Source organism: Achroia grisella, unplaced genomic scaffold (assembly GCF_030625045.1).
Source record: "Achroia grisella isolate CSIRO2021 unplaced genomic scaffold, CSIRO_AGI_Agris_v1 utg900, whole genome shotgun sequence".
NCBI classification, from domain to species: Eukaryota; Metazoa; Arthropoda; class Insecta; order Lepidoptera; family Pyralidae; genus Achroia; species Achroia grisella.
The window spans coordinates 3,971,829-3,988,312 of NW_026713059.1; the positions used below are offsets into that span (position 1 = coordinate 3,971,829).

Here is a 16,484-nt window from a genome sequence, read left to right on the forward strand (position 1 = left end):
TTACTAAAATAGACCAGCACTAATATGCTATCTGCAATGTAATTTATCAATCCTCTAAACTTTCTTAAGACACATATTTTATGTAGGAACTTGAAAGGACGTTTAATCGGATACGATTAGGCTATACCTAACTATTTACTTAATTTAAGGCCAAATTGACACGCAACACATGTTATACCGAATACACAGTCATTATCTACCTACTATGTCATTTTCTGTGATCTTATCCATTTATATTGCCGTAATAGGTTAGTTTTCAATCCAAAGTAGAAGGGGGCGATGATAATGCCTACTTTCGGATGAATTTTACTTCTTTGTGTTTCCAATATAAATGGATAAGATCACAGAAAATGACATAGTAGGTAGATAATGACTGTGTATTGGCACTGTGGTATAATAAATGTGTCGTGTCAATTTGTAAATTAAGTAAATACGTAGGTATACCCACTTAGGTATAGTTAGGGGCATGCAAAGGAAAAATGTGGGACATTTAAACGTGATCGAAGGACATAAAAATGGTCTAAAGAAAGTTTAGAGGATTGATAAATTACATTGCAGATAGCATATTGCAGTGTGGCTAGACATAATAAATCTATTCTATTTTAGTAAATGTATATTTCAAACTATAAAATCAAGTAGAAGTATGGATCTTTATTTCATATACTATTTGCATCCTATGGATGAATATATATACGATCTGTTAATGAGTTTTACTTGTTTCATTTATTTTGCTTAAAAGCATTATACAACAATTAAATATTCATTCTTCTTAGACCTTTTCTTCTACGACATGGCACTGTGACGTATGTAAACTTATCATTAACGAATACTCCGAAACATCTTAACCGATTTGAATTTGGTTTTCCTAGAAGTATTCAATCATGATTTTACTTCCTTTAGAAAGGTTTTGTTCTTATCGTATTTGTCATTTGAACACTTTATTAACTGCATTAATTCAAATATTAAAAAATTCAACATATTACGATCTGAATAATCGAATCTTGTTTTTTAAACTGTATAATTAAAGAGTGTATTAGGAATGCAGATTATGATCATGTATAGGTACGATTAGTTCTTATATTAGAAAATGAACACATTCTTACGTTGTAAGATAGTAACTTCTCACTTTTGTAACTCTATTAGTAGCATATGTAAAAACAATTACCAACGCGTAAAAACTTTACATGATACTTATTACAATGTATGATAATTAATCTCAGTAGAAATAGGCGTCACGCAGTCTCCGAGCCCTAATAAAAATCAGAAAATTGTTCAACATTATATACCATATTACAAATAAGTAGAGACGATATTCGCATACTCTCATTTAAGCATTATCTTACGAAACTCGGCTATAAATCGCTTCGTTTACTGAATGTTGGAATAAACGGATACATTCGTTTGGGTTATAAATGGCTATTTGCATAATATCCTCAACACCAAGTGTTTACTAGGCTTATCCTGTGCCGAAATAGTACTTACAATTTGGTGAATTGTCAGTAACCTTTGATAAGACCCAGATAAAGTTTAATAGGTGGGAAAATTAACTGTAAAACCGACAGGTTTAGAATGGTTCAAAGGTTTAAGAACTATTAAGTATATGTATAATTTTGCTTTGTATTATTAGTTATAGTTATTACATGGTAAGAAGCGAAAAAAAATGTTAAATCTAAATTTAAAAGAACGGAATGAGTCAGTCTAAATAGTTATTATACCCTATTCTCAGAAACTATGTAGAATAACTACTTGTTTTTTTTTTTTGTTGTCTCCCTTAATTCCTTCTCTTTTTAATATTATTAAATTTTCTCAGAACTAATCTAAAGCAACTGAGCATGAACCTTACTCCCATGATAGAGAAAGAGGCATATATTACTCAAGAGGATTAGTAGCCTGATTACCATGTCACTTAGTCTTACCTCCTCAAGATCCACCCTGGTCCCTTGTACCCTCGTGACCCACCCTAATTCTTGTTATAACATATCATCATTTGCTCGTATCTTTCCCCATTCTACCTTTAACACAAAAAGTCGCATTCCACCGTCGACCAAAAAAAAGAGACGAATCAACACATTATTATATATTATCTACATATGTCTACTTAGATGTATATCAGACAGGTAACTCTGTGTCATAAAGCTTCGACGAGACACGTCAAGTGGCTCAGAAAACAGCTCTAGAGCTCTCCATCTTTCAACATGTACAGTAGCCGCTTCACGAACGCTATAGTCTACCATAAAAGAACTGCTTTTACTACGAGCTACAAGGACGTCTAATTAGGTTTAAGTAACTAGTGCCTCTTGTTTAGATAGAATAAGTAGTAGGTACCTTAGGTACTTATTTTGTTTGTCAGTCACCCTACTTGACATGTCAACTGTAATAAGAATGAGAGGGAAGGGCTTGTTATTGACTAGATTCAACAACCCCATTGCTAGTTGTCTGTGTAGTACTTGTTAGCAGTTGTGTCCCACCAGGTAGACTTTCATACCATTACCACCACTGTAATTATTTCTTGTTAAAAAAAACCAGTAAAGATATTCATTAATGACAGTTATTTCCTTGGTAACTGAATTCTATTAGTATATCGATTCAATCATAGGCGAAATTAGTATGAGAACAAAAAGAGCAAATTTTATAAACTTATATAAAGCTCACAATTTTTCAGTACACAGTGTATACCTTATCGTACTTTCGATTTAGAATTTCTCAAATCGGTGCAATGGTTCCGAAATTTACTTTTTCTGCTCTCTTTTTATAACATTACTACGAATTTTAATATAACAATATTGGTTACCTACTTCAGATGTCAATCAAATGTCCTGAACAATATAAAAATACTTCTTCCTTTGTTAAAATATATTTATTTTGTTACGGTAATGTTATTGCTCTTACCAAACGCAAGTTATTTTGAAAGTGACGAAAATAGTAGTCCAAAAATAGAGCAGTCGCCTAGTCGTAGCGATACGTCTTTTCACTCCATTACTGTTATCTCCCTTATATGTATCCCTATTCCCTATTTTCACACGTCACACGACACGCCAAGACGTCTCACGCACATCTGTGTCCAATTAATCAGAACCTAGAAGGGAAGCGATAAATAAAAGTGTCCGTTAAATTTCGACCAAAGTTTATCCAACTGTCGATAATAAAATCAGAGTACTCATCGAATATAGACACAGACAGCGTGATATGTTTGTATAACTCGTTTTTTACATTTCATAAAGGTAGATGCAATTACAATACAAACAATAATTTATACTACAACTAGATAATTATTTCTAGTACATATTTATATAGATATCAAAATATTCTTGTTATATAATTTTAATTAAACTGGCTACAATAAACAAGAATGATGTAGAAGCTTCAGATCTCTAAATGAAAACAATATAATACTTTTTAAATATAGGCATTAAAGGAAATAAATATATATTATGGGTTTATGAATTAAGGTGGCAACATTCAGATTTTATTTTCAATTAGTAGCTAGTTCTTTGTTTTGATTATACTTGATTCATAAATTTGTTAAACAAAATCCAATTACAGACATAATAGTATACTTATTAAAGTAATATGTTCTCATGGTCACCAGCGTGCTGTCATAATCTTATTCCATTTTGAATCTATCAAATTCATTTTAATTAGAAAAAAAATAACGATCAAAGAGATTAATCCCGTATAATTGAATTATTTAAGAATTCAATGACAAATGGTTCGAGACGTACTATGAAATGATCGGCATTCGTATAATTAAATTCCTTTCACATTGTTCAGGTGGGCACCGATTTGAATAATTCGGACGTTAACTCAGAGCTAGTTCGTGGATCATAAAGGTTGGAACTTTGTAGAAGATATCTCACGTTATTGCTTCGACACATTGACATGACATTACAAAAATGTTATAATAGCTATATACAGTAAATAGAATTACCATTACTATAATTTCTTATATTATTTAAATTAAAGTATAAATGTATCGGTAGTATACCTCTAACAGTTTTTTCAGTAAACTATAGTAGTAAATAGTAGAAACTGTCTGGACTTTTTCACTATACATTACGAATATATAGGTAGAAAAATAAGAATTTACATCTGGCTATAAATTAAATACACAACAGTTCCGAACTGAATTATTTGAATGTAAATTAATATGGAAATTCGATATAGGTATATTTAATCCCTCTAAATTACCGTTCCAAATTAATTTCTTCAGTACAGTTAATTTCTAAAGTGAATCAAATACATTCTGAATAGAAAATGATTATGAGAACAATTAACAAATTTCTCCATAAATTTGCAAATTTCCTTCTACACTCTAGTGTAGAGTAACGCTACGTAAACAAACGACGCAAACTAAATCTATTGAATCCAATCAGGTGGAATACTGAGATAAGATATTAAGACAATATTACCTTTTGTACTTACTTCCAATTAAGCCGACCCACGCGGTCCAACTCAATAAATACAACATAAAATTTCTTATGAAAATAATTACAAAATGTTTAGGCATACTTATGTAATAATAAAACTAAATAATAATAGTATACATTAATTTTAACAAAAAAGTAGTTTTTAACTTTTACGTCAAAATAAAAAACAGTAAATAATTATTTTTATAAAAAGAAATATGTGTATGTATATAACTTATTGGTCTCAATATCTATTTATATTCTTAGTATCATAACATTCTATTGTCCCCTGTTAACACGGCTGATTAGACGGCAGGGTATAAAGTTTTATTTTAAGTTTTGTTTCTCTTGAATCAAAGTATTTTATATTTATATGCTTTGTTCCCATTGTCCCATTTTAAGACGGACTGACAATGAAAAGTGGTAAACTGCAGCCTTTTGTACCGTCTATTGTAGTTGGCGTCAGTACTTATCTTAACAAACAAGTTTATATTTACAAAATTTGCAATATTCCTTCATTGTGCCTTTATTCCCAACTATGAAACACCGTTGAAAGAACTTGTATCACACTTGTGGCTGGATTCAGTTTATATCCCTTTGTTTTTTCTCAAATACAATATGCAAAACGGAAAGCTTTGTATATCGCATTGCATATTGCTAGACAAATGTATTTTCTGTAAATATGGGTATCTTCATAGTTTCGGAGGAAAACAATGCGGCGAAGTCGTGGGGCGACTAACTTTCCGGTACATAAATTCGCAAGAGGGCGCTTACATCGATCCGTCGTATCGTAGGTAAGGTGTCGTGCCAAGGAGATGCAACAAGAATGTGTTGAAATTCTTAAAGTGTACGGTATTAGTTTATTGTTTAAAAATGGTTATTTTACATAAATGAAACACAAGCTCTCTACATGCCACTTGATTCTTCTTAGGATTCGATAGAAATATTGCTTTTGCCATGTGAATTTGTTTTCTGATTATTCATACTGTTCAATTGTGATTTAAGTATATGATAGCAATGTTACCATTCGATTGCAATAATGTAAGAACTTTTTATTTTGGATTTTTTTATTTTGGATAAATTAATTATATAAATGCCTATATTATATCTTACATGTCCACATACCTACTTTAATTATTTTATAAGATCTCCATACATAGTAAAAGGCACAGGATAATAAATATTAAATGATCCTGAATCAATTCTAATGTAGCATTTTAGATACGAAATACAAAATACATTGTAAACGTGTCTATTAACTTTGCTCTCAGTCTCAGCTAAGCCGTCAAGAATAAATAAGGAGCTAGGTTTGGAACAAAGGCGAGACGGCGACGCTGGTATAGCTTGGTTTCAGACGGTGTATCTACAACAAAACTCAAACGTAAACATTGACACGCTTGCTTACAAAACTTTTAGATATGTATTTATTAATTCGAGATTTAATTTTGGTGTACTTAAACTAAAACACACCTCTTTGATTAATAAATAGGTAATGATCAGAAATTTGACAGCATAATACTATTTTACCTTTTAAAGTTCCAACAAAGTGAAGCATAAAGTTATTGTATTTGTTTTTTTTTAATTTATATATATATTTTATGTGATTTATTTTGCTTTTAGTGATTTACATTATGTATTTTATTAACGGTTGTAATAATAAAATTGCTAAACCTCTAATGATGTTGTTTACAATTGTTAAAACGTTTAATTTGTGTTGAAATTACGCAAGGACACACTTCTATATACAGTTTCATAAATTCATGAGTTAATAAATATATATAACAGTGTGCCTACAAGTTCATAATTTCAATCGCATGATTGGATTCTAAGTTATTGGTTTTTTTTAAATTTATATATATATATATATATATATATATATATATATATATATATATATATATAAAATATAACATTGCACCCACAAGTTTGATGTTTTAGACTCAACAACAATTCAAATCTAATTGGATCTAATAAGGCAGGGTTCCATTTTTTAATTAGCTACATATGTTTGATAATATATTTTCTTATAAGATATAATTCATCAAATATATTAATACAAACGCATATATACAGTAGGTATTTCCTAATGTTTCTATACAAACAAACAAAGTCTGTACAGACATTTATATGTTCGTACCGCGTGGCTATCGAACCGCCGTGCCACCCCCAACAAACTATTGATGAGTAAGTCATTACTTATAGTCTCAATTTGGCAATGCCACTCCCGAGGATATTTTATTTCTCTTCGTAGCTTCTTTATTCCACAACTAGCTTCTTATCTACGATTGTAAACGCCAGCTAATTAAATAATCAAACAATAAATATCCATTATTTTAGTAATATAATTTAATTGTATAGTATTTTATTACACAAAGATACTAATTACATATTGCTAGGTAGGAGAGTACCTATTGTAAGCGAATGGATTGATTGATGCATAGTGCAAGAGTCCATCATGAGCTCTCTTTATACAATGAAGGTAACAGCACAGAATATACAATAGTTTGTACAGAAGACTCGCTTTAAAAGGCACTTAACTAGTAGTACCTAGCTCAGTCTATTACACTGAGTTAGTTAGGTATGCTTTTGGGCTCTAGACGGCTAATAGAGTACTCGCGCAAGTACAGGAGGTGGATAATTCCTTTTTAAACGTTTTATCGAACAATGACAAAACAATTTTTCAGGATTAGCATCGTTTGAAAATGAGGCGTTTAATACTTATTCTATACTAGCTACTCGCCCCGGCTTCACACGGACGTACATAAAAATACTAGGGTTAATACTTTTGCCATACTCATGACTATGCCATTAGTATATAGGTACATGTTATGGCATGCGTAGTTTTTTTAATTTATATAAATTATACTTTTACGGACACAGTGCGTACTACAGTACGTACTGCGTGCGTACGTGCAGTACGACGATAAAATTGTACGCGGCGGATACACCCTGGAATGCGCACGCTTTAACTTTGCCGAATCATTCCCTCATAAATACTGACTTCCCCGCTTTCAATACAAATTCTCGTACTACCTACAATGTTTGATTTATGATGCGTGATAGCTCGTTGACTAAAATATTATGAAGGCGGCAACTAAAGTGTGGAGGCGTAAATATTTTACCAAATAAAAGTTACAGACTTCTTAACAAAATAAAAAATACATATTTATTATTTATTTCATTGTATTAGGCTGCATGTTGTATCTTAAGTAGGTCTAGCAGTAAACCGAAGGATATGTTACAACCAAATTGGTGATGTTGTGAAATGAGATAAAGTTACGAGTTCGACGATATTCGACGGCTCTGTTTCTTTGAAAAGTACATATCAACTGATATTTCTACTACAATTCTGACTACCCCTATCTAATTTAGTTCTAACTAAATAGTGTTTCTTAATATTCATTTATATTTTAATTACAAAGTTATTATCATAATAAATGACTGATATCCCTCGAAATACAGAACAAATTTTAATATTCCAAATACAGAACAAATTTTAATTACAATATTCATTTCCTGCATGTACTACTTGGTTGTACTGGTGAGTTTCAAAGCGACTACCGCTGTCGTTTAGATGATTTATGATTCATATAACCTAAACATTATCATAAACTCGCCGTCTATCCTAAACGTACCGGTTGGAACTGACGGCTGTATCCATTATCCCGGAGACATACTCATGTACAACTGTACATGATGCACCAAAACATAGACGAATTTATATTCACTAGTCTACTGAGATCAAATTGTGGTTGCAACAGCTGCTAGTCTCCCCGAAGCTTCATAAAGGCTCATTTTATGCTAATACTGCGGCGGTTCCAACTATTACAACAATTTGCTTTATGAAGCGAAAGTGGAACCCCTCCAGCGTAACTTCAATCATGACTTGTTTATAATAGACACACAATAAATGAATAGGTAATGCGTTAATCATGTAGGTACTTATAAATAACAAACAACTGGTGAGGCGTTGATAATTTTGACGTTTGTTTTAGAAAAACGCTCTCTTATAGAAAAACAAAACGGAACATTAATTTCAAGTAGACATAGGTTCCACTTGACCAAATTTTAATGTACCCACCGGTGTCTTTACCGTGAGTTGAAGAGAACTTTAATATTCCCGATAAAATTTCGCCCCTGGCATCACATATCAAAAGTTTTTAAGTAAAAGCGGTATAATATTATGGGGAATACTTTGTCAAAGTATTGTGGTTGGGCGTTATCTCAAACTTTGGTGAATAAACTGTCGTAAACGTTTATTGATTTTCTTAAATCGTTAAGGAAGTAAGACTTTACTATCAATTTTACTTTTTTTCTCTAAATTATCACCAATAAATCATTATAACAAAAGATTTATCAAGTTAAGGTCTATAAATAATAAAAATAATATTCCAGGACAATTCACACAACGCCATCTAGTCCATAGGTTTGTGTTTTGCGTACTAGACTGTAGATATATATACATACATATATTAAATCATATATATGATGTATTTGTATCATATATATTTTTTGTAAAAACATACATACATATTATAAATAGAAAAATAAAATTCTATCGTGTTATAATAAACTTATTAAAAATTATAACTAGGTGAATTGCTATTCATACCTAGCTTCGGCCGACTAAAAAACCATACCAGTAACAAGAGATTAAAATAAAAAAAATACAGGAAAACTTATAAGGTTTTGCAAAAGGCTCAAGTGGTGAACCGCTATAAAACACCTGCCATTTCCTTTCCTTCGCCCTATATCTTGTTTTTTACATACCACGCAAACAGGGAAAATGTTATCAAACGAAATACATAGTACATATTTGGACTACAATGTAAGTTCAAAAAATAAAGATTATTTATATTCCTATTTAAAATTATCTATTTAATTGGTTATATTCTTCACTAATTTAATGAAATACTACTGCAATGAATCGCTGTTCATCTCAAAATTTGTAGTTACACCAGTTGCAGTTACAACCTGCTAAATGCTAGCATTAGATAATTTCGCCATTTTACCATGTTATATCAGGTCAATAAAAATATTTAAATATATGAATAAAAATAATGACATATTTTTCTTTGAATAGGAAGATAAATTAAATAAATTCGCAAAAACACGCCGACGTGTAAATGCTGCATTTAAAAATGAAACCTCAATTTAATTAAGTGTTGCATTCGCTCGTCAAACATGACTGCATGCAGACGGTCTAATTTAGGGTGAGTTTTAGTGTTCAATGTAGGTATACCTGCGAGCCGGCTCAGACTGGCGTGGTGTAAAATTCGCTTCCCATCCACATCAAGTGCAAGTGCTTGTACAGTTTTTGAACAGTAAATATATGTATGTAAGTGTATTCGTAGGTACAGAATACTACCAGCCAAAAACATTATTACCTCCCGGATGGAATAAATATAATACAGGAATTTTATTCTATATATAATACAGGTCAACAATATATACTATATTTTCTGTGTCACTATAGTGTTGTAGGGAATGAGATTTCCCTACAACACTATAGTGCCTTACAGTATAGGCCTACTCCAGCGACTTCCTATTTTTGTCGAAAATGCGCTAACTCTTCTCCATTTTGTGCCCACAGTTAATTTCCACTCATCTTCCTATTTCATTACAAATATTTTTCTTTTTGTTGTTTTCTCATTTTACTACTAAACCAGCTGTTCCGAAGGTAATGTATCACACTTTGTATTTTATTAAGTACGACTTGATAACCCATCTGATAATGTAATTAATAAAAAGATTGACATAAGTAGCAAGCATTGTCTATACAAGTACAACGCAATAGAATACCTAATACATATAAATCTCTTGAGTTTATATTCTGAAGGACTAAGATGTTATGTTACAGGTTACAGTCTCTTTTTAACCGCAACATATCTTACAAAGAATCCTCATTTCTGATGTGGAAAGCATTTCGAACTGACGGTAGATATGTATGAAAAAATAAAAGAAAAAAATTGCAAGTTGCTAGGCTGCGGAAATATGATAGACAGAGGTACCCAAGCAGATCATTTTGTACATACAGACTCGGTCTGTTGTTCTAATTTCAAATCATGCATATAGATAAACTGTTTTCCGAAACATTGTTCATCCCGACTTACCGATAACCATTAGGAAAGCTTCAAACGGACGCCCAGAGGACCGCAAATAGTAACAAACCACGTCCGTAACTTAATAGTTAGGACGAATATAAAATAGGGATGTGAAAAAATAATGTATAAAAAAATAATAGTTTAATTGCTTTTAATATTACGAAAAATTCAAATTATTTTGTCCACGTGGCCTAAAAAACCACAAGCCTAAAATATTACCAACAACAGCCACAGCTCAAACGACCCGATAATCAAGATTGTGAACAAATAATCTATTATGGAAAAATCTTTTATTTTTGACTAGAAATTTAAATTTAATTTTATCAATTATTATGCTAACAGAAATTATCGATTAATTAATCATAGATTTATTGTACAGACCGTCACGTCCCTAATATATCTACTCGTATAGAATAGTTTCCGACAAGCGAAAGCTCATTCCCGACTTGTAGGTTATCCAAACAATGTTCGCTTGAAGCAACGTCTGGCTTACCACTGCTACACCGGATTTACATTCAATCATTTTTCCATTACTGTCATTCTGTCTATTTATCATTTCAATAAATAATATAGAGCAGACAAGTTATGCTATTTGGTAGACAAGCATCAATCTATAATAAAAAAATTGTTGTAAAAAGTCTTTTGTCATTCTAGTCTATTCAATATTGCTCAGTTAATCCATAAAATTGATGTCCTGCTTTTAACTTGCTTCTGCATATTGCAACGTAGAGTAATACTAAAATACTGCAGTACAGATATTGGTACAATTTTTCAGAAGGTATGACCTTCTGTAATTGTACCTATATCTACCCAATCTACTATTAATAATACCATTTTAGACTGCTGACATGCAGACGGTCAGTTATTAGGTTATTTGTAATAACAATAATTATTATCATTGTAATTAGTCAAATATCTGCCCTGAGAACTGAAATGGTACAGTGTGAACTGTAGTAAAGATCCTAACTAGTGCCATCACATAAATTATCATTAACATTGTCATGAAAATATTATTCTTTAATATCCACATTAGTAAGTATTCGTGACTAGATATGTAACACGGTTATTACCTAGGGAGGCTTTCGACTATTTACGATCCTTAATACCTAATATACAAAATTACGTTTTTATTCAACTTCCACTTGTTGGATTAAATTAGAATTAGATATTTCAGCATGTAAAAAATAAATTTATCTTGATATCAATAGAATCTATCAACTAACTATGTACAAACCACCATCTAGACATGTTTCTATACGCTATTTTTAAAATAAGTACTTACCAAGAACATTTTGCTTTATCACACTTACTAAACTGTATTTTCCCTGCTTTGAATAAAGCCCTCGGTGTAACGTTTTTGATTTATGGGCAGTTACGTGACTATACAGCATTCTAAGTGTTGACCAATCGATAAAAAAAATTGTATCTAATATTTTATGAACTTCATTTCCTATTATAAGGTTTATTTCGACAAATACTACAACACTAAGAAAACTAAAAATAAATGTACAAGAACTCAATTAACAAGTAATTTTTATTACAACTTATATTTCAGTATCGGATTTTATTGAAATAAACACCTACTTATTTAATAATAATAAAAACAAATAATATTAAACCGTTGATATTGAAATTCTGATAATATCTATCGATATATTGTTGTGTAGAACTGAAAGAATTCTATTAATAGTGTTGCAAATGATACTTTTTTTTTAATGGGCAGGTATATTTTTCAACTCTTGATGACTAACCAGACAGCATTTTCTCTATTTCAATTTCCGGGAATATAATATGTAGATGTGACGTGTCCCACACATTGAGTTCGGTGAAAATGATGACTCACATAGTCATATTAAATCTTAAATTAACTCGGCTTCTTATGTAAATGATTATTATCAACATGATACTGTTAATAGTCATTTCATCTATATAAATTAGGATGTTATATTCAATCAATAAGTGATGGATCAATGATCCATAGTAGGCGGTCGGTGCCATTCCAAATATCATAATGTATGTGTTAATTTTGTACTAATTAGTTTAAATATATATTCATTTTTATAGTTACATTTATTATTAATGAGCGTAATACCTGTACCTATACGTACTTACGTATCATAAAATTGAAGTTGAAACAATTTTTAATATTCTAAAAATCTTCATTGCAGAACAATGAAGATTTTTGATTTTTTTCATCTAAGTCTGATGAGTAATAATTAACTTATAGTTAAGTAAGACAATAAAGTGTCTAATGGAAGCAGAAAAGTAGGTTTTTAATTTGTTAAAAATTTCATGTAACCGAAGTTCACATGTATATTTTTTGTTCCACATCGGGCAGTGGGGCCCCGTTAGCGGATAACCGCAAACGCGGTTCAGAATTACTGGGGCTCAGGATGCCTGCGGAGAAAACCCGTTGGATTCTGATATGGGTATCTGGAACTGGTTAGACGTGTACACTGACATACATTTTATCGCACGCTTTTGATCTTTTGTGCTCTATTGGTTGCGTGCAATTTGCTTCAAATATCTTTGTATACGATTATCAGATTTAAATTAAACCAGCACATAAATCAGAATTATTTTACGTATATTATTATTATATTAAAAAATCCTGACGTGAACATTAACTTAAAGCTACTGTTACTATAAAGAGATTTGTCTCTGTAAAAATATTACACGGGACATTGTAGTAATTCATTCATTATAGTTATATAATTATTTTACATGTAACTAGTGTCAAAACATTTGGCCCATCTGATAGTAAGAGTAAATGATAATAATGACGCCTATACACGTGAACAACATAGATATCAAGTCATCATGTGATGCCCGCGGTACCCTTAATAGTTTCCAATTCCGTAGAACTGGGATGTCATGCTTCGTACTATATAATTTTACTGCCATACATTTCTCACACTTCAAACGACAGCTTGCAAGGCAAACTGCTTGGTGGCTGAAATAGGTAAGACAGAAGTAGTGACGGCAGAATTACCAGTATTAGTACTATATATGACTGGTAAAGAGCAATTCCTTATGATTCAAGATTTCATTCTGCCGTGTCACATCACAATTTCTTTGTATGCAAATACTATCTTGTCTGGAATGGCTCGCTCTTTCTTTCAAATAACTAACTACCACCTTATTCGAGATTGATCGCTAACACTCAGAACAATACCTGAACACCGCAATGGTACGTTTGTTTTTGATGTAACCTTTCCTAAAATCTGTAACTTCGTGAAAAGAAACGGAAGTGTGTAGCAGGAAATCCGCGCTATTTGAGTTGACCAATAAGCGCGTGCATGTAGTAGAATTAGCCGTCAGATAGCACCAAGCCATTTTTCAAGAGGTTGATACTCAAAATCAGACATATCATACGCGACTACTGTATTCTACTATTAATCTTGAACGCCATTATTCCATATACCTGTGAGAACTATATGTGGCCATGATTGTGGTACTTACCATGGTATTAACTCCTTATTTTCCTCAAGACCAGAAGGAGTAGCCAAAGTGTCAGCATCACCTTCAGTCCTGCCTCCCGGGTGTTCTGGAATCACTCGTTCAATTGTCGTCACCTCCTCGATATCGGAGTCGATTCCTTGAGCGAAATCCATGTAAAATGACTCCCGGGAATCGCTAGAGCCGCGTCGCAGCTTCAACGACAGATCTGGCGAGCTGTCATCCATTTTGGGAGCAGTTGAACACTTTAATACATAATATACTAGTACCAGTCTCCAATTGGATTCATTCAAACTAAGTCATTTTCAATGTTGGTCCAGCGACATGAAATTACCCCATAGTGTAGCTATAAGTGCATTAAATTATATTATAAAAATGTAGTTCATGAACATTATTATTTCTTTAACATAGTTAATAAAATATTACGCAACAAGTTGCTAATAATTCACAATTGCAACAAGTTGAAATCAATCGATTTGCGATTTTGTATGAATTTATCGAGGGACAAGCAAATGACACGGTATACAATTTCAACTGTTAAATGTTTCGTAAATAATAGCAAACCCGTTTTAATCAATTTGAAATGAGTTATTTGTTAGCAAATTTGTCTAATAATTAAGATCCTGATTTAATTTAGGCACTTCAGCCACAAAATTCACACTATCGCTTGATTTTTTATCTGTTATTTCAATACAACTGTAGTTTATGTCATTCCCGACTCTAGGAAATATGACAATATATTTATTTAATAAATACCTACTTATCATGAAAATGTAAGTATTACATTCCAATAATTATTAGGTAGGTAAAAGATTTCCATATTTTTTATTTCTAATTTGTTTATAATATTTAGCCTACGCCTTAGAGCGACTATTGCTAAAGATGAGGTTTTAACTAAATTGTAGAATAAAATCTTTTTTTTATTTTATTTATTTATATACCTATCTGTAGAATTAAATACCAAATGTATACAAAACTGTGAAAACGGATGTCACTAGCGTAATAAAAAAAGTACAACTCCCAAACAATAGCAATTTATCTTAGCCGGTTACAAAAAGCGCTTTGAAGTAAAAAAGAACAATGACCTGTGAACAGTTAATAGTAACCTTCCCTAAAATCGACACGGCTAGCTGCGACCGTTCGACCGGGGCGTTAATGATGGGAGAGTAGACCACGCACCCGCTTCCCTAAATTACAATAAGTAGATGTATAAAAAAAGTAAAGTATATACGCAACTCTATGTCAAGACATTTTTCTTTAGAACACTTCACCTTTTTTTACTTTTACTCCGTATTTTTATAATTTTATTGTTGACTTAGTGACCCGCGCCATTTTATCTGCATTACATTTACTTGACTTTTATTACCTATAATATTACATATCTTTTAAATTATAACCTGCGTTATTCCGATGTATGAGCTATATTGCTGTAAAGTTTCATTAAATTCCGTTCAGTAGTTTTTGCGTGAAAGAGTAACCAACATCCATCCATACGTCTATTCTCACAAACTTTCATGATTGTAATATTAGTAAGATAGAAGCGAAGCTGTCTAATTCAACAACTAATTCGGTTTAGTTATAGGAAAAAAAATTATACGAGTATACAGTTAATTGACAAATTAAATGTGAATTGTACCGACCGCCCCTTTTCACCCTTTAATTATCCTATAGGACACCTCTCCGGTGCTTTGTTTATAATGAAATGAATGTGTTGAGGTTCTATTTCAATATACCAGTTGATATTTAGGTACTTGCTAATGTATGACCGAATATAATTTGGGCGATGTACATTGGTCATGTGGTTTCTTATTACATAGACAGATAGTCATAGCAATATCTAAGCTATCATTATAAGGATGTCACTCCTCCGTACAAAAATATGTAACTTTTCCCCAATTAATAAAGATAAAGGAAACAGACTTCAAAACTATTTCCTAACTTTATCTTTATAATAATAACTATGCCTACAATTGTATATGAAACTCGCAAATGTAATGTACCTATAAGTTAATTAAATACATAGATACCTAGTCAAAATCTACATTATTGCTGAGACATTAGTATATAAAAATAAAGTCTTTTCAGTACCAACGTATAGTAGCGATAAGCATGAATGACATCTGATAAATTGAATAACTTCGATGAATAATGAATATGTAACGTAAGCTACCCGTTACGTTCGGTCGACTAAAGGCGCCGAAATCCGGTATGAGACCCTTATTAGATAGTATTTGTCGACTCAGCGCTACGCCTTGTGAATACCAACGAAATAAGGGTTCTATAGAGGATTACTAAGCTTTATTAGAAATAAGTCAGGGTTTAAACGTCCAAATCTTCGGTTCGTCGATACGAGATCATGGCTTGTTATTAAAGCGTGAACGAGTTTTTTGTATGATACAAATACATACACAAAATAAACAACCAATCAATTGATAGGTGCCAATAAGAATTTAGATTTAATAAACAACGTTCAAGCCGGGCATCTGCTTTACGAAACATTACCAATAATGATAAG

General features: G+C 31.7%; 1 protein-coding gene across 1 annotated transcript in view; it reads right to left on the reverse strand.

Moving 5' to 3' along the window:
• LOC131853394 (proton channel OtopLc) overlaps positions 1 to 14,300 on the reverse strand; it is a 58,539-nt gene extending 44,239 nt beyond the window's left edge. Inside the window, exon 1 of the mRNA XM_059204269.1 lies at positions 13,973 to 14,300. Within this exon, the coding sequence (XP_059060252.1) occupies positions 13,973 to 14,196 (224 nt within the window). The 5' untranslated portion in view covers positions 14,197 to 14,300. The remainder of the gene's footprint in view (positions 1 to 13,972) is intronic.
• Between the last annotated feature and the right edge of the window lie 2,184 nt (positions 14,301 to 16,484).